Consider the following 18525-nt stretch of genomic DNA (forward strand, 5'->3'; position numbering starts at 1 on the left):
AACCCACTGCGCTACCGCCCGACTCCCAAACCCAGGTCTTTTAAACACTGTAATGAGCATCTTACCAGGTCCGTGACTACCACCAGGTCCCCAGAGGCACCGTGTCCAAGTTGACAAGTTTACCTAGTCTGATGCGACTAACCAGCTCTGCTGCACACAGCTGCTAATGGTCCCCTCCCAGGACTGGCATGTCAGCTGACTGCCAAGTCTCTTCGTGGAAGGCCACCCTTCCCCTTCACCCTGGCCACCTCCTCTTAGGCTTTGTCCCAGGTAAGTGCCGTACGACCAAACCGGCCTAGTCTAGGCTGAGCTCTCCCCAGACACAGTGTCACCCTCCAGCTTCGTCACTCAGAATGGTGAGTTTGCCTCCTTCGGCTTCAGGTCAACAGTCCTGAGGATCAGCCACAAGCCAGGTACAAAGCCAGATCAGGTGGATTACGATTTCTGGGGAAATGTACCAACTCACCAAAGCAGCCCAGAGCCTAAGGCATCTCTCGCGCACCCAGGCCAGGCCCCTGGCTCACCTTCAGTTTCTTGCAGGCCAAGGCTGCCGCCTTATTCTCAGCCTCTGCCTTGCGGCGTCCTTTGGCGACAAAGGTCATGGGGCAGGGCCAGAGCAAGGTGAGAGTGGCCAGCTTGGTCTTGGTGCCCGCGGTGTGGAACTGCATGAGGTTCTACATAGGGGGAGAGACTGTTAGGAAAAGGCAGAGGATAGAGACAACTGTGTCACACCCAAAATGCCCAGAAACCAGATGGCATGACTGCCACCTCAACAGGTGTCACCCAGAAGTGCTGGGCAGAGCAGCAGGTGCCCACAGCCCGCAGCTCGATCCTGGACGGCTTCTCTCTCGAGCGCATCACAGAAACACCAGGTGGGCGTCTGGGCAATGCCTCCAGCTGCCTTCCAAGCCCACTGCCTCTCCCAGCACTTTGAAAGTAAATGGGTTTGCAGACGGCTATGGAATGAAGCCGTCAGCACGGCCTAAAACACTAAGCGGGGGGGAGGGGGAGTGGCGGCAAAAAGGCTTGGGAGCTGGAAAACAGCTCTTTTCACCCAGACCCGCTGCGCTGCAGCAGAGGTCAGATTTACGCCGTAGCAAGCCAGCGGCCCACACGGGACCGGCTTCTCCTAAGAGCCCAGCCCAGTTCTTGGCCCCAGCCGCGTTTCACTTCAGTCTGTGCCTGCCGTTCACCAGACACCCTTGGCCCTGCCACACAGCTACGGTTCCCTCCGGCCTCGCCTTGCCCTGGGAACGACTATAAAACCGAGTCACCTCCCCACCCACGCACACTTGAAAATGACCCAACTCACTTTTGCCGTGGAGGACGACGTTGCGATCTGAATCACCTTGGCCAGAAGGTTCTTGGGGAGTGGGAACTGGGTCAGAGCCCTGACAGCACTGTCGTCATCTGTCATTTCAAAGGAGCCTCCCCTGGGAGTGCAGAAAGTCAACATGAGAAAGCTTCACCTCTTCCTGAGTTAACGTCACCTCAGGCTGAGAACTAGCGGGCCAGAAACTGCACTACTGCAGCCAGCAGCCAGGAAGCGTGAGAAAGATGACAAGCTGGTCATCTCTGCTTGACCTGTGAGCCTGGCAGACATTACGGCTGCTGCTCCCTCCGTTCCCCCAAACACAGAACAGAGCAGAGGGTGGGAGACAGGCAGAGTAGCCTCTGGCAAAATCCCAAGCACACAGCGCAAGACCACACCTGGCTCTCTGAAAACTGAGCAGCCACGCCAGCAGGAACGGGACAGGCTGCTGAGACCCATTTCAAGGGAGGCTCCCTGGAAATACATTCCAATCCCCACATACATCAAGGAGCAACCAACTTCCTTGTACTCCCAACCTCTAGCTGTACCTTGAGTCCCTGAGTGGGGTGTGAGAGTCCTGCTGGGTCATGGACAGGAAGTCAGTGACATCAATGGTCCCCTCTTCGAGCTCTTCCTCCTCATCTTCCTCTTCCTCTCGGCCCAAGGAGCGGGACAGGCCCCCAGGTGCCCCGGGGCGGATGCTCTCAGGATTCAGCTGCCGCCAGGAAGTGGGTGGCATGTTGGGTTCTGGACGCCACCAGCTGTCAGCCGGAGAGCCAAAGCGATCGGCTAGCACACGGTATTTAGCCGCATCGAACAGCTCATTCCGGGGGCCCAGAAGACCCCAGCCCTGGTGGGGAAAGCGTGATGGAGGGTTCATACCATCCTAATGCCTCAGTTTGCCAACAAGCCTATCTATACCAGAAGTCCTTCATGTGCAGGAGTCATGCTTTCTGACCTAACACCTCAGCCCCTTGTCTAGAACTGAACATAGAAGACACTTAAAATGTCTAGCTCTGCAGCCTGGGAGGTGGCACAATGGATACTGCACTGAACTCTTAAGCAAGAGGTCCCAAGTTCAATTCCTGGCATTGTAGGTGCCAGAGTGATGCTCTCATGAGTAAGTAAATCATATATATGGTGGAAGGGAGGTAAATTTAAAATGTTTAGCTTTTGGGGCCGGGCAGTAGCGCAGCGGGTTAGGCGCACATGGCGCAAAGCGCAAGGACCAGCGTAAGGATTCTGTTCGAACCCCCAGCTCCCAACCCGCAGGGGAGTCGCTTCACAGGCAGTGAAGCAGGTCTGCAGGTGTCTGTCTTTCTCTCCCCGTCTTCCCCTCCTCTCTCTGTTTCTTTGTCCTATCCAACGACAACATCAGTAACAACAGTAATTACAACAACAATAAAACAAGGGCAACAAAAGGGGGAAAAAAAAGCAAATAAAATAGCTTTAAAGATGACTGTATCAAGGCGAATTCTTACAGCTATTGGGGGAGGAAAGGAAAAAAACCCACAGGATGGTGAAGAATTACATACACTCACAAAGTGATCCAGGGTGGTTGGGCAGGGGAACGCTCGGTAGAGCACACGTCACTGTGCATAAGGACGTGGGTTCAAGCCCTCAAGTCTCGCAGGGAAAAAACTTCACAAGTGGTGAAGCAATACTACAGGTGTTTCTCTTCCTCTCCATCTTCTCCTCTCCTCTCAATTCTGTCTCTACCCAATAAAATAAAGAGAAGTCAGTCTGCTGACTTCTAAAAATAGATAAGTAGGGGAGTCAGGCAGTAGCGCAGCGGGTTAAACACAGGTGGCGCGAAGCGCCAAGGACCGGCATAAGGATCCTGGTTCAAGCCCCCGGCTCCCCACCTGCAGGGGAGTCGCTTCACAGGCAGTGAAGCAGGTCTGCAGGTGTCTGTCTTTCTCTCCCCCTCTTTGTCTTCCCCTCCTCTCTCCATTTCTCTCTGTCCTATCCAATAATGACAACATCAATAACCACAACAATAAAACAACAAGGGCAACAAAAGGGAATAAATAAATACAAAAAAATAGACAAGTAAAACAAAGTGATCCAGGGAGCTTAAATGAACACAGCAATTAGGAAATATTTAGCATATATGTATGCATGAAAACATAACCCCAAAGTCTGGAGGGTCTCGTGAGGCATGTATGGGCCAGATATATGGGTTCACAACAAGGGGAGAGGAGGTCTGGGGGAAGCCCATCCAGGCCCCAGGCTTCTCATCACGGCTCGGTGAGGAGCTTGTATGTGTTCCTACCGAAGACGAGCACCGCACCCCTTCCTTTGGGTCCCCCAGGCGGCAGGTCTTACAGCCTTCATCCCAACTAGCCCCTCACGTCCTGCTGGGTAATTGCCGAAAGCCTCTCCTCGCTGCTGCTATTCTCTCCATAAAGTCCGTCCACCCCAGTGCCCCTAAGCAAATCCCTCACGGGCTCATGCTTCTTTATCAACTCTCCCTTCCTTCCTTCTCCTCCAACTGGTCAGCCTTTCCAATATCCCCTGGAGAAAAGTGGTAACTGACAGATGAGCAAGAGCAGGCTTCCCTCCCAGAGTAGACGCCAGCAGTGGGGACGGACGAAGGCAGACACGCTGACTCAGGGGAGAAGGCGGCAGCAGCAGGGAAGGAGGGTTTTCTTCTAACACATGGCACAGCACAGATGCGTCCTGAGAACATGCTAAGCAGGCAGTGCTGCCATGACTTCATGTATGTGAGTACTTAGGGGTTGGGGAGAGAGCTTAGTGCTTACGCAAAAGGACTTCGAGGCTGTGGCTCTGAGGTCCCAGAGTCAAGCCCCTGCGCCACCAGAAGCCAGACCTCAGCAATGCTCGGGCCTGTCTCTGTAGCTCTCGTCATTTAAAACACACACACACACACACACACACACACACACACACACATCCAAATCATAAAAACACAAGGGAGAACGGAGGCTGCTGGGGCTGGGGGAGGTGACTGAGGATCTCTCTTAAACAGCCCCAAGCACTTTCACCTCAATTCTCATTCCTCCGAGAAAGAGGAGACAGGCAGGCAGGTGGTGGAGGCACCACAGCACGGTTCCACCATCCACGGAACCCACTCGAGACCAGGACTCAACCCAGGGCAGCATCAAGTGTGTTCTACCTGGAGCCTTTGCCCTGCCTGGCTATCATCACCGGGACAGAGCTCCTGTTCTCTAAGAAGAAAAGTTCTGGAGACCAGTGGCACGGCATGACTGGATCTCACCAAGCTACACTTTAAAATGTTGAGAATCATGTTTGTATTCTGTGCGTTCTGGCACAAATATATAAAGCATTTTAACTAGCAGCCAGGGAAACAGCTCAAGCTGGTAGAGAACAGGACTTGAGTATCTTTGGTTCTTGAATCAATCTCTAGTAATATTCTTTTTCTCGTTGTTACATCAAACTATCTTGTGAAATTTTTTAAAATTTATTTATTTATGAGGGGGAGAGTGAGACCTTGAGCGCCACTCTAGTACATCCAATACCGGGAATCAAACTCGAGACCTTATGCTTGAGATGTCAACACTAGAGAGCAACCTCATGTGAAATTAAAAAGAAAAGCTCTGGTGGCATAAGGATACGGGTTCAAGCCCCCGGCTCCCCACCTGCAGGGGAGAGTCACTTCACAAGTGGTGAAGCAGGTCTGCAGGTGTCTGTCTTTCTCTCCCCCTCTGTCTTCCCCTCCTCTCTCCATTTCTCTCACCAACATCAAAACGACATCATCAACAACAATAATAATTACAACAGTAAAACAAGGGCAACAAAAAGGAATAAATAAATATTAAAAAAAAAAAAAGAAAGACGAGCTCAGGAGTCGGGTGGTAGCGCAGCGGGTTAAGTGCAGGTGGCGCCAAGTGCAAGAACCAGCGTAAGGATCCCAGTTCAAGCCCCCTGTCCCCCATCTGCAAGGGAGTCGCTTCACAGGTGGGGAAGCAGGTCTGCAGGTGTCTGTCTTTCTCTCCCCTTGTCTTCCCCTCCTCTCTCCATTTCTCTCTGTCCTATCCAACAACTAAGACAACAATAATAACTACAACAATAAAACAAGGGCAACAAAAGGGAATAAATATTTCTTTTTTTTTTTTCTCCTCCAGGGTTATTGCCGGGCTCGGTGCCTGCACCATGAATCCACCGCTCCTGGAGGCCATTTTTCCCCCTTTTTGTTGCCCGGTTGTTGCAGCCTCGTTGCGGTTATTATTGCCATTGTTGACGTTGCTTTGTTGTTGGATAGGACAGAGAGAAATGGAGAGAGGAGGGGAAGACAGAGAGGGGGAGAGAAAGACAGACACCTGCAGACCTGCTTCACCGCCCGTGAAGCGACTCCCCTGCAGGTGGGGAGCCGGGGGCTCGAACCGGGATCCTTACGCCGGTCCCTGCGCTTTGCGCCACATGCGCTTAACCCACTGCGCCACCGCCCGACTCCCTAAATATTTCTTTAAAAAGGTCTAACTATAGACAGGTAACAGAGGGGATAGGAGGAAGGTGGGGACTTGCTACAAACTCAACAGGTTTAAAGAAAAAAAACTGGGGAGTCAAACGGTAGCACAGCGGGTTAAGCACACAAGGCACAAAGCATAAAGATCCTGGTTCGAGCCCCTGGCTCCCCACCTGCAGGGGAGTCACTTCACAGGCAGTGAAGCAGGTCAGCAGGTGTCTGTCTTTCTCTCCCCCTGTCTTCCCCTCCTCTCTCCATTTTCTCTCTGTCCTATCTAACGACAACGACATCAATAACAATAACTACAACAATTTTTTTAAAAAAGGCAACAAAAAGGAAAATTAAAAAAAAAAAAACTTTTATCAAAGCATTCACTGTGTAGCTATCAAACCTGGGACCGTGCAAGTTCTCTGTGCTGGACAAGTGGTATCTCCGTGGCCTTCCACATAAGCTATGTTTAAATTGCCTTCAAACACCCAGGGAGAGAAAGTCCTCCCCCATGATACAACACCTTGAGCCAGGTAGTTCTCTGCTGTGGGGGGCTGTTCTGTGTGTACTAGGATTTAGAAGAGCCCGTGTGTTCCCCCAGATCTGAGGACAACAGTCTCCAACCATTGCCAACTGTCCCGTAGCGTGTAAACTCAGCCCCGAGGTAGACACTAATTACTCCTGAGACACTAATTACACTGGGACCCTGGAACTGACTCACTTTGCCACATGCACAATCCAGACTGAAGCCCAGCCCCCACGGCACTGAAGGAAGCTTTGGTGTTTCTCTCTCTCTCTCTTTAAATAAAAAATAAAATAAAAAGAGGTGGTGGCTGGACCTAGGAGACATCAAATTTTCCAATGGAGAAGCAGAGAAAAGGTACTTAAAGCATGTGATCCGAGGAGGAGAATCAAGCGCAACAGAAAAGCTGAAGCGAGGACGGGTAGTGCCAAAGCCACCGTATACTCAAGCACAGCACCGACTGAGAAGCCCGGGAAGCCGAGCACTGCTCCGGTTCAGTCCTTCCACTACTGCGCGGCAGTGAAAGCCAGGAGGCAAATGGCTGAAATACGGGACTGGAATGGAGAGAATGCCAGGCAGAGCACAGACAGCTTCTACAGCGGGAGGAGGGCCAAGGGGAGGCTCTGACACTGCTGTCTGAGCGGTTACACGCTCGGCTCACACCGGAGTTTGTCGCTGCTACCCAGCCTTTGCAATTTTGACAGTCCACTGCTCCCAGACTTTTATTTCCCTAACCTCATTTCCGATGACTGAAACATGGGAGGACAAGTCCCAGATTCAATCTCCTGTGCCGGCATAAGCCAGAGCTGAGCAGTATTCGGGAAAGCTAGAAAGGAGGCGAAAGGAGAGGGTCAACAGAAACAGGCGGGAGGCGGGAGGCGGGTGGGTAGACAGCGTACTGGTTACACAGACTCTCCTGCCTGAGGCCCCTCGGTCCCAGGTCCAGCCCCTGCAGCGGCTGTGCCAGAGGCACAAAGCCGGGTGGGTTCCTGCGCGGAGGCAAGTGCGCGTCCTACCAGTGAGCCACCCCGCGCGCGCGCGCTGGCGCTGCTGAGTTTCTGAAACCCACAGCAAGCACCGGAGGGGGAGGGCTGGAGGGTCACCTTGAACAGCTGGCAGGCGGCAGCCGCAGCCTGTCGCTCGGCGTCGATCTTCTTGCTGCCATAGCCTTCCACCTCCACGCTCTTGGGCCACTTTATGTGAAGGGTCACTTTCTGGGGAAGAGAGCAGAGTCGGGCCCCTTGCCGCCCATGGCGAGCCTCAGGCAGAGCTGAAAGCGCAAGCCTGCTCGCTCTCCCGCCCTCCAGCCGTTGGTCCCTCTTGGGTGGTTCTGCTTCCCCCCAGTGAAGAAACACCCCAACGTCTTACCTCCTGTCCTCACCCCACCGGGACTGGCTGGGGGCTTCAGAGTCTGGGGCTGCGCAGAGCAGCGATCCCCTCAGACCGCCTCCCCACAGGGGCTTCTGCACAGCCTCCCCATCAGCCTGAGCCTGCACAGGCGCCAGGGCGGCCGGTCTCGGGCGGCCGAGCGCCCTCCTTCCCGGAGCCAAGCTCGCCTTCCAGTGGCGCCGGCTGCGGGCTTTTCCGTTCACCGGCCCTTGACGAAGGAGTCGGGAGACAGGGCAGCCGGCGCCCAGTTACCTTTTTCTTGGGGCCATTCGTGTGCACGTAGACCAGCTTGTCCTTCGCGTGCGAGATGCCGAGGGCTCTTCCAATCACGCTGTTGAGGAGGTTTTTGGGCTGTGGGAATTCTTTCAATAGGTCCCTAGAAGCTAGGGGGACAAGAGCGCGAGTTACGGGGCCACAGGCGCCCCCACAGGCCCAGGCTGCGCACCCAAGGCCCCGGAGTCGCGTGCACACCCCCCCACACGCCGCACACACCCCCACACGCCTCCCCCGCACACACACGCCCCGCACACCCCCCCCGCACACACACCCCGCACACACACACGCACCCCCCGCACACACACACACACACACCCCGCGCGCACACACGCCCCCCGCACACACACACTCCGCGCACACACGCACCCCGCACACACACGCACCCCGCACACACACGCACCCCGCACACACACGCACACCGCACACACACACGCACCCCGCACACACACACACACATCCCGCACACACACACGCACCCCGCACACAAACACAGACCCCGCACACACACACCCCGCGCGCGCACAGGCACCCCGCGCACACACAGGCACCCCGCGCACGCACACGCACCCCGCACACACACACACGCCACACACACACACGCCCCCCGCACACACACCCCCCGCACACACACACGCACCCCCCCACACACGCACCCCCCACACACACGCACCCCGCGCACACACACGCACCCCGCGCGCACACACACGCACCCCGCGCACACACACGCACCCCGCGCACACACACGCACCCCGCGCACACACACGCACCCCGCGCACACACACGCACCCCGCGCACACACACGCACCCCGCACACACACGCACCCCGCGCACACACACGCACCCCGCGCACACACACGCACCCCGCGCACACACACACCCCGCACACACACGCACCCCGCACACACACACACACCCCGCATACACACACGCACCCCCCGCACACACACACACACCCCGCGCGCACACACGCCCCCGCACACACACACACACTCCGCGCACACACGCACCCCGCACACACACGCACCCCGCACACACACGCACCCCGCACACACACACGCACCCCGCACACACACACACGCACCCCGCACACACACACCCCGCGCGCACACACACCCCCGCACACACACACGCACCCCGCACACACACGCACCCCACACACACACGCACCCCGCACACACACACGCACCCCGCACACACACGCACCCCGCACACACACGCACCCCACACACACACGCACCCCGCACACACACACGCACCCCGCACACACACGCGCACCCCGCACACACACGCACACCCCGCACACACACACACCCCACACACACACACACCCCGCACACACACACCCCGCACACACACACACACCCCGCACACACACACACACACGCACCCCGCGCACACACGCACCCCCGCACACACACACGCCCCCCGCGCGCACACACGCCCCCCGCACACACACACACACATCCCGCACACACACACGCACCCCGCACACACACACCCCGCACACACACACCCCGCACACACACACCCCGCACACACACCCCGCACACACACACACCCCGCACACACACACGCACCCCGCGCACACACACGCCCCCCGCACACACACACGCCCCCCCCCGCACACACACACACGCACCCCGCACACACACGCACCCCACACACACACGCACCCCGCACACACACACGCACCCCGCACACACACGCGCACCCCGCACACACACGCACACCCCGCACACACACACACACCCCACACACACACACCCCGCACACACACACACACACCCCGCACACACACACACGCACCCCCGCACGCACACACGCCCCCCGCGCGCACACACGCCCCCCGCACACACACACACACGCACCCGGCAGCCAGACGGCCGCCACACGCGCAGGGAGCCGCGGGCGAGGGCAGAGCCACCGAGAGCTCGCGCCCGAGGCTCTGGGCAGGAGGCCGCGCACACAGCGCACGGGCCCGAGTGTGAGGCGGCCCGTGGTGGCCCCAGACAGACCCCCGGACAGACCCCGGACAGACCCCCAGACAGACCCCCGGACAGACCCCGGACAGACCCCCAGACAGACCCCCGGACAGACCCCGGACAGACCCCCAGACAGACCCCCGGACAGACCCCGGACAGACCCCGGACAGACCCCGGACAGAACCCGGACAGACCCCTGGACAGACCCCGGACAGACCCCCGGACAGACCCCCGGGCAGAACCCGGACAGACCCCCAGACAGACCCCCGGACAGAACCCGGACAGACCCCTGAACAGACATCCAGACCGACCCCCGGACAGGCCCCCGGGCAGAACTCGGACAGACCCCCGGACAGACCCCCGGGCGGCCCCCGGGACAGGCCCCCGACAGGCGGGCGCGGCGCCGCGCCCCTCTCTGCCCGGTCTCCGCGAGAAATGCCCGCAGCCTCCCGCCCGGACAAACCGCCCACCGTTCACCATGCCGCCGCCATCGCCCTCCCCGGGCGCCTCGACCTCCGCGGCCTCGCTGACGCGGTCGGGGCGGGAGCAGCCCGACGACAGCCCGCGCGAGCGTCCGTGCCGCCCGGTGGCGCGGGAACCCGCCGGCCGCAGACGCGGGGAGACGCCGGCCGCCAGCGCCATGAGCCTCCTGGCCGCCGCCATCGCGCTCCCGCGAGCCCCCGCGCCGGAGCCCCAGGCCTGAGCGAGGGCGGTGCGGGAACGGGCGGGCGGCGGGCACGGGCGGGCGGCGGGAACGGGCGCCCCCTGCCGGCCGGCGGACCCGCGGGACGCGCGGGACCCCAGACGCGCCCCGGCCCCGCGCCCCCGCCCCACCGCTCCCCACCCAGCCCGCACCTCCCGCGCACTTGGCGCTGGCGAGGGAGCCTCTGCAGCGAACCCCGCCCGGAGGCCCCACGGGGGGAGCCACAGCTCCGGGTGCGCCCGGAGGGACCCGCACGCGGACGCGGACGGGCGCGCTAAGCAACGCCCGAAAGGCACCGGGTGGCCGACTCTGAAGACCCGGAGAGCCACTGCTGGAGCCGACCCCAGGGCCTGCCGCCTTTTTTCGTAACTGCCACCAGGGTTATCCCTGGGGTTCGGTGCCAGTAGTGGCGACCCACTGCTACCAGCAGGCATGTCTGTCTGCCTGTCTGTCTGTCTGTCTGCCTGCCTGTCTGTCTGTCTGCCTGTCTGCCTGTCTGCCTGCCTGCCTGCCTGCCTGCCTGCCTGCCTGCCTGCCTGCCTGCCTGTCTGCCTGTCTGCCTGTCTGTCTGCCTGCCTGCCTGCCTGCCTGTCTGCCTGTCTGCCTGCCTGTCTGTCTGTCTGCCTGTCTGCCTGTCTGTCTGCCTGTCTGTCTGCCTGTCTGTCTGTCTGTCTGTCTGCCTGTCTGCCTGTCTGCCTGCCTGCCTGTCTGCCTGTCTGTCTGCCTGCCTGTCTGTCTGCCTGTCTGCCTGCCTGTCTGCCTGCCTGCCTGCCTGTCTGCCTGTCTGTCTGTCTGCCTGTCTGTCTGCCTGCCTGCCTGCCTGCCTGCCTGCCTGTCTGCCTGCCTGTCTGTCTGTCTGTCTGTCTGTCTGTCTGTCTGTCGGTCTGTCTCTCCCCCCCACCTGCGCCCTGCTCCAGCACTCTCTGCAGATGGGCAGGGGCAGCAGGGGCTCCGAGCCAGGGCCTGTTACTGGAGCTCGGAGGTTCAGACTCCACCTGCCAGCTGTGAGCCTTGGGCGATGGCATCGACTGGAAAAATTAGGACAAACTTAACTCATTTGGTATGATAACGGTTAGGATAAAGTAGAAAATTTTGGAAAGTGATTTTTTATAATGTTCTAGTAGAAGACTCCCAGGATGGGGAGACAGCATAATGGTTATCCAAAAGACTGTCATGCCTGAGGCTCCAAGGTCCCAGGTTCAATTCCCAGGCATTACCATAAGCCAGAGCTCTAGTTTACAAAAAGAAAGACAAGAGAAAGGAAAAAAGGAAATTCCCTGCCCTAGGGCCAGGCAGTCCCACAACTGGTAGTGCGTATGTGATACAATGTTCAAAGACGGGGTTCAAGCCCTTGCCCCCACCTACAGGGAGAAAGCTTCACAAGCAGTGAAGCAGGGCTGCAGGTACCTCTCTCTTCCTGTCTCTTCCTCCCCTCTTGATGCCTGTCTCTATCGAATAAAGAAAATTCCCAGCGGGGGTAGACAGCATAACTATGCAAACAGACTTTCATGCCCAAGGCTCCAAGGTCCCAGGATCAACCCTGCACCACCATAAATAATAATAATAATAATAATAATAAGTCCCTGCCCTCCTAAGTCTTAGTAAGAGACAGATACCAGAGACAGACTCACAGTAGGGTGGGAAAGCTTTTGCTCCTCAGTGAGTTTTTACCAACAAAACTGTAAAAGGGAAGATAGTCTTGGCAGCCAAGGTCTGACCTCACAAGTAGACACCACAGCCTTAAACAGATCGTCCAGACTGGGATGGCAAGGCTTCATCATCAAACACGGTTCTACCAGGGCTTTGAATCTGCCCCAAAGACACTTTAATTTGCCAAGAGCTAAAGCATCCACCCAGCCTCAGGAGTAGTTTTCAAAGTCTGTTGGCAGCTCAAACTCCCCCCAAAGAATCCAGAAGCTTAACAAATCTGGTAGTGGCAGCAGTGGTTGAAGTCAAACTTTGACAATTATGGTGTCTGGGGGGTCGGGTGGTAGCCTAGAGGGGTAAGCGCACATGGTGCAAAGCGCAAGGACCCACATAAGGGTCCCAAACTGCAAGGGGGTCGATTCACAAACGGTGAAGCAGGTGTCTCTCTGTCTCCCCCTCTCTCCCCATGCCTTTCAATCTCTCTCTGTCCTATCTAATAAAATGGAAATAATGTCTACCAGGGACAGGAGATTCGTAGTGCAGGCACTAAGCGCCAGCGATAACCCTGGAGGCAAAAAGTTAAAAAAGAAAGAAAAGAAAATGATGGCATTTGAAAGTCAAAGGAAACAAACACCTAAACACAAAAGACCCCATGTGGAAAACAGGCTGGGGTCACCTCAATGCTTTACAAAGTGGATAAAGCATCGGACTTTCAAGCATGAGGTCCAGAGTTCAATCCCCGGCAGCACATGTACCAGAGTGATGTCTGGTTCTCTTTCTCTATCATTCTCTCTCTCCCTCCCCCTCCACTATCTCCCTTCCTCTCTCTCTCTCACTAACAAGTAAATAAAATCTTTATATAAAAAGAAAGTCCTGGGGAGTCGGGCTGTAACGCAGCAGGTTAAGCGCACATGGCATGAAGCGCAGGGACCGGCGTGAGGATCCCGGTTCGAGCCCCCGGCTCCCCACCTGCAGGGGAGTCGCTTCACAGGCGGTGAAGCAGGTCTGCAGGTGTCTGTCTTTCTCTCCCCCTCTCTGTCTTCCCCTCCTCTCTCCATTTCTCTCTGTCCCGTCCAACAACGACGACAATAAGAATAACTACAACAATAACTATAACAATAAAAATAACAAGGGTAACAAAAGGGAAAATAAGTATTTTTTTTAATTTTTAAAAAGAAAGTTCTCAATACAGTACAGTAAGAAGCACTTAGAGTTTCATGCATGTGCTTCCAAAGGGGATGTAAAGTAAGGCTGGTCGCGGACTAACTGCCTGACCGGTTCCCAGGTTCCCTTCTCCTGTTTCATTTCCTTCATCGGACTTTAGCAGCTGACGTCACCTTGAGCAAATGCTTCACCTCCACAAACCATCATCTCTTATAAAATGAGGGCAACACTTGGGCCAGTCTACTAACTACTAGCTGTCTATTTTATTTTATTTTAATATTTATTTATTTATTCCCTTTTGTCGTCGTTGGATAGGACAGAGAGAAATGGAGAGGGGAGGGGAAGCAGAGGGGGAGAGAAAGACAGACACCTGCAGACCTGCTTCACCGCCTGTGAAGCGACTCCCCTGCAGGCGGGGAGCCGGGGGCTCGAACCAGGATCCTTCCACCGGTCCTTGCGCTTTGCGCCACATGTGCTTAACCCGCTGTGCTACCACCCGACTCCCTCTCCTTGCACTTTTTTAAAAAAATATTTATTTATTTATTCCCTTTTGTTGCCCTTGTTTTATTGTTGTAGTTGTTGTTGGATAGGACAGAGAGAAATGGAGAGAGGAGGGGAAGACAGAGGGGAGAGAAAGATAGACACCTGCAGACCTGCTTCACCGCCTGTGAAACAACTCCCCTGCATGCAGGTGGGGAGCCAGGAGCTTGAACCAGGATCCTCACACAGGCCCTTGTGCTTGGCGCCACCTGCGCTTAACCTCCTTGCACTTTTTGCTCTGGTAAAAAAAAAAAAAAAAAAAAAAAAACTCAATGCACTCAGGTCTCAGCAAACACTCTGTCAACTTCACTATAGTCAGAGATCTTACGGGCAGGTGAAATGGTCCGCCATCTCTTGACGAGTGACAGCAGAAAGGTTACGGGGGCAGGGCTGGGTGGCCGATCTGACCATCATACCATCCTCACAGCTTCCCAGTCACATAGGTAAGGCCACAAGACCCTCAGAGAAGACACAGCAGGATGTGGGATGGACAAGAAAGACGTGCTCTGTGGCCCCTAGGACCCTGCTCGCAGTGCCATGCCAGGTCGCTTCTGAGTGCTCCTAAACGTCAAATGCATGTAGGTGGGGAAGGCTTAGAACCGAACCTCTTGGGGAGTCGGGCGGTAGCGCAGCAGGTTAAGCGCAAAGGACCGGCGTAAGGATCCCGGTTCGAGCCCCCGGCTCCCCACCTGCAGGGGAGTCGCTTCACAGTGGTGAAGCAGGTCTGCAGGTGTCTGTCTTTCTCTCCCCCTCTGTCTTCCCTTCCTCTCTCTCCATTTCCCTCTGTCCTATCCAACAACAACAATAATAATAACTACAACAATAAAAAAATAAGGGCAACAAAAGGAATTAAATAAATAAAGAAATCCAAAAAAAAAAAAAGTGAGCCTCTTCATTTCTTCACCCTTCACCTTGAAGGAAGCCTTTCTGTAAGAGGCTGATGGTGGGAGGAGGGGCCAGACTGGGAGAGGTGGCAGTGCTGTCTGATTCTCAGTGTGACTCTGACGGACGCTGTCACCTGCTCAAGGGTTCGAGGGTCACTCTGCTCAATACTGTCTTCCATGTTTGAACAGAGAAGAGACTGTTTCTGCCACACACTCTTTATTTATTTCCCAACAGAGTTACTGCTAGTGCTCAGTACCTACACAGCTCCACTGCTCCAGGCGGCCTTTTTGTTTCCCTTTCCTCTAGATAGAGGGTGAGAGAGAGAGAGAGAGAGAGAGAGAAACAGAGAAGAAAAGATACTGCAGCACTGGGCCACCACTCATGAAGATTTCCCTCTGCAGGTGCTGCCTTGTGGTGGTTCACGGCTCAAACCCAAGTCCTCAGGAATGGCAAAACATAAACTCTACCGTGTGAGGCGCCTGTCAGCCCCCCCCCCCACACACACACACACACATACACTTCATTCTCAAAGGCAGAGGCAAAAGCAGAGTCTCTGGGAAATCTAAGAGCATGGCAGGAAGGCCCACTAGTCAAGTAGGGCCAAGAGGTCTGCTGTGTCCATGCTGAAGACACAGAGGCAAGAGCCCTTTCTGGCTAGGTCGAGAGAGAGCAGGAAGGCAGACTCAGACGGGGAGCCGGCTGCCATGCGCAGGGGTCTGTGCTCCTTTGAGGGAGAGCACGTGGGGCCCAGAAAGCAGCTTCCTCTGCCTGTGCTCAGGAGGCACTGCCTGCCCACGCTACCTGGACAATCCCAACTAACCATCCTTACGTTTAGCCAAAGCGCATCTGACACTCTCAGAGCCACTCACCTGCCATGTTGGAAATGTTAACCTTCAGCCTTTTCGAGTTACAGGGCATTTTAAGAAAGGGAAAAAAAAAAAAAAAAGGGGCAATCAACTCTTGTTTTGGCAACAGAGGGGGGTGGCATTTTTCTTTGTAAACCTAAGTCAAAGGGCCAGAGGGGCTGAGTGGTTCCTATGTTGTTGTCTGTGGCAGAAAAATAACCGAGGGCCGCAGCACTGAGCTCAGCCTCCCGGGCCCCTTCCTGACCTCTTGCCCCTTAAAGCACTTTACAGACGCTGGCTCACTGTGCTGCTACAGTGAAAGAAACTCTAGCACCTCAAATACGGGGGGGTTTCTGCTCTGCAGCTGGAGGAGGGGTACGCACAGGCAGCTGGAGGAGGGTACGCACAGGCAGCCAGCGGGGCCGAGGCGGCTAGCGGGCAGGACAAGCCGAGGGCCACAGGAGAGCAGATCTAAGCCCCAAAACAGGCCTGAGCTGTGAAGGGAGTGGAGGTGCTCAGAAGCAGAGCCTGCCCTGAGTCCTGTGACTGACCCATCTGGGTACTTGTGGGGATTTGAGTCAAGTTCTGTTCTTTTCTGCATTTTCCCCTAGACCATTGCTCAGTAAAATAAAACTGGCTTAGGAGAGTGTGGGGATTAAAGGTGGGATCTTGGAGCTTCAGGAATGAAAGTTTTTAAAATAATTATGTTATCTCCCCAACATGAGCTATATTTTTTTTCTTTGGCCTCCAGGGTTATCACTGGGGCTTAGCACCTACAATGAATCCACTGCTCCTGGAGGCTATTTTTTCACCTTTTGTTGCCCTTGTTTTATTGTTGTTGTTATTATTATTGTTACTGCTGTCATAGTGGAGGCTATTTTTTTCACCTTTTGTTTTATTGTTGTTGCTATTATTATTGTTGTTATCGCTGTCATTGTTGTTGGATAGGACAGAGAGAAATCGTGAGAGGAGGGGAAGACAGGGGGAGAGAAAGATAGACACCTGCAGGCCTGCTTCACCGCCTGTGAAGTGACCCCCCCTGCAGGTGGAGCCGGGGGCTTGAACTGGTATCCTTACGCCAGTCCTTGCACTTTTAAGCCATGTGCGCTTAACCCACTGCGCTACCGCCTGGCCCCCGTGAGCTATAATTTTTATGGGTGCTTTAACATCATCTCCAATGAAAGGAGAGAGACATATCTTGCCAGATGAACTGAAAGGAAGGTTTTATTGTCAGTAAAGTGCTTTGAGGTAGTGGAAAAGGAAAGTGCTTTGCTTGGTGTCCCGAAAGCCTTCAAGACGGAATGCCATGAGCTGACTGACCATGCTAAAAGCACCTGCACTCTGAGTCAGATATTGACTAGAAGAGTCAAACCCCAAAGACTCCCCACACTGGTGCTGCGTACTCAAGAGTGAGCCCAGGCTTTCCCCCTGGTCACAAAGTCAAGGAGGCCCCGTGAGACCAGACGGTCCAAGTCTGTGACCAAGGATTGTGAAATAACGCAGAGCCTTCCTAAAGAGTCTCTCCCTGAGGGCTCCAAAAGCTTTGCTAATCCCACCCTCCTCACTTGTCCTCCAAAGGCCCTAGGCTCTCTGGAAAGCACCCGGCCTCCTGATGCCACCCACCTCCTAGGCTTTAGCCCAAGCTATGTTGGAGGTACGACTCCACCCTTACCTCGAGAGATGGTCCCTCCAGGGGCAGGGTTGACACACATGGGCGGCAGGCGGGGTGGGGGAAGTTTGCACTGACGCAGCCTGTGCTGGGCCCGATCTGTAGAAAGAGAGAGGGTGTCAGGACGACACATTCTCACCCCTCACAGTTACAGCCTCCTGGACTGACTCACCCAGAGAATCTGTGAGGAGCTCGGGGCCGAAGGGCTGCTGATGTTATCTGCAGCCACAGCCATTCTTAAGTGCTAAAGAAACAAAACCTGGGGGGTCAGGCAGTAGCACAGCGGGTTAAGGGCACGTGGTGCAAAGCACAAGGACCAACGTAAGGATCCCAGTTCGAGCTCCTGGCTCCCCACCTGCAGGGATGTCGCTTCACAGGTGGTGAAGCAGGTCTGCAGGTGCCTGTCTTTCTCTCCCCGTCTTCCCCTCGTCTCTCCATTTCTCTCTGTCCTAACAAACGGCATCAACAACAATAATAACCACAACAAGGCTACAACAACAAGGGCAACAAAAGGGGGGGAAATGGCCTCTAGGAGCAGTGGGTTCATGGTGCAGGCACTGAGCCCCAGCAATCACTCTGGAGGCAAAAAAAAAAAAAAAAAAAAAAACACCACAGTGCCAGAGAAAGGAAGGACATCTTAGCCTTGAGAGCCTTTCTTAGCTCTCACAGAAGACTTCAGAGCCTCCCTGGTCTCTCAGGCACCTGTCTAACATCTGCACTGTGGTTGTGAGTTGCAAGGATGAGACAGGGCAGACAAGGGGCCACGCAAATCCCCCTAGGTTTCCATTTCTGCCTTCCGCTTTTGATAACCGCCAGATTCCCACCTCCTCACTCATCAGATCTTAAATATTCTCCCATCCAGGTGCTATCCAGACCTGACCCTGCTTAATTTCTTTTATTTACTGAAAGAGTAAAACCACTCACTTGCACAGTGCACTGCTCTGCCCAGTCCCCAGTGCACTGAGGAAGTTTGGGGAAGTGGTCTCTGTCTCTCTGTCTTGTACTTTCTACCAGGGGGAAAATCTTTTTTTTTTATGCCCCTTTGTTGCCCTTGTTGTAGTTATTATTGTTATTGTTATTGATGTCGCCATTGTTGGATAGGACAGAGAGAAATGGAGAGAGGGAAGACAAGAGGGGGGAGAGAAAGATAAA

General features: G+C 55.4%; 1 protein-coding gene across 8 annotated transcripts in view; it reads right to left on the reverse strand.

Moving 5' to 3' along the window:
• Positions 1–18525, reverse strand: part of DHX30 (DExH-box helicase 30) — a 46110-nt gene that overhangs the window by 6151 nt on the left and 21434 nt on the right. For 5 of the 8 annotated variants that reach the window (XM_060204785.1, XM_060204788.1, XM_060204786.1 and 2 more), the window contains 6 exons: positions 17377–17472; positions 7915–8045; positions 7377–7487; positions 1861–2162; positions 1313–1433; positions 525–674 (listed from right to left, as the gene is read on the reverse strand). In XM_060204785.1, coding sequence (XP_060060768.1) covers positions 525–674; positions 1313–1433; positions 1861–2162; positions 7377–7487; positions 7915–8045; positions 17377–17472 — 911 coding nt within the window. Of the gene's footprint in view, positions 1–524; positions 675–1312; positions 1434–1860; positions 2163–2853; positions 2980–7376; positions 7488–7914; positions 8046–10390; positions 10613–17376; positions 17473–18525 lie in introns of those variants that run through there. The other 3 variants (XM_060204784.1, XM_060204791.1, XM_060204792.1) reach the window with 3 other exon arrangements.

Source organism: Erinaceus europaeus, chromosome 12, assembly GCF_950295315.1.
Source record: "Erinaceus europaeus chromosome 12, mEriEur2.1, whole genome shotgun sequence".
Classification (NCBI taxonomy): domain Eukaryota; kingdom Metazoa; phylum Chordata; class Mammalia; order Eulipotyphla; family Erinaceidae; genus Erinaceus; species Erinaceus europaeus.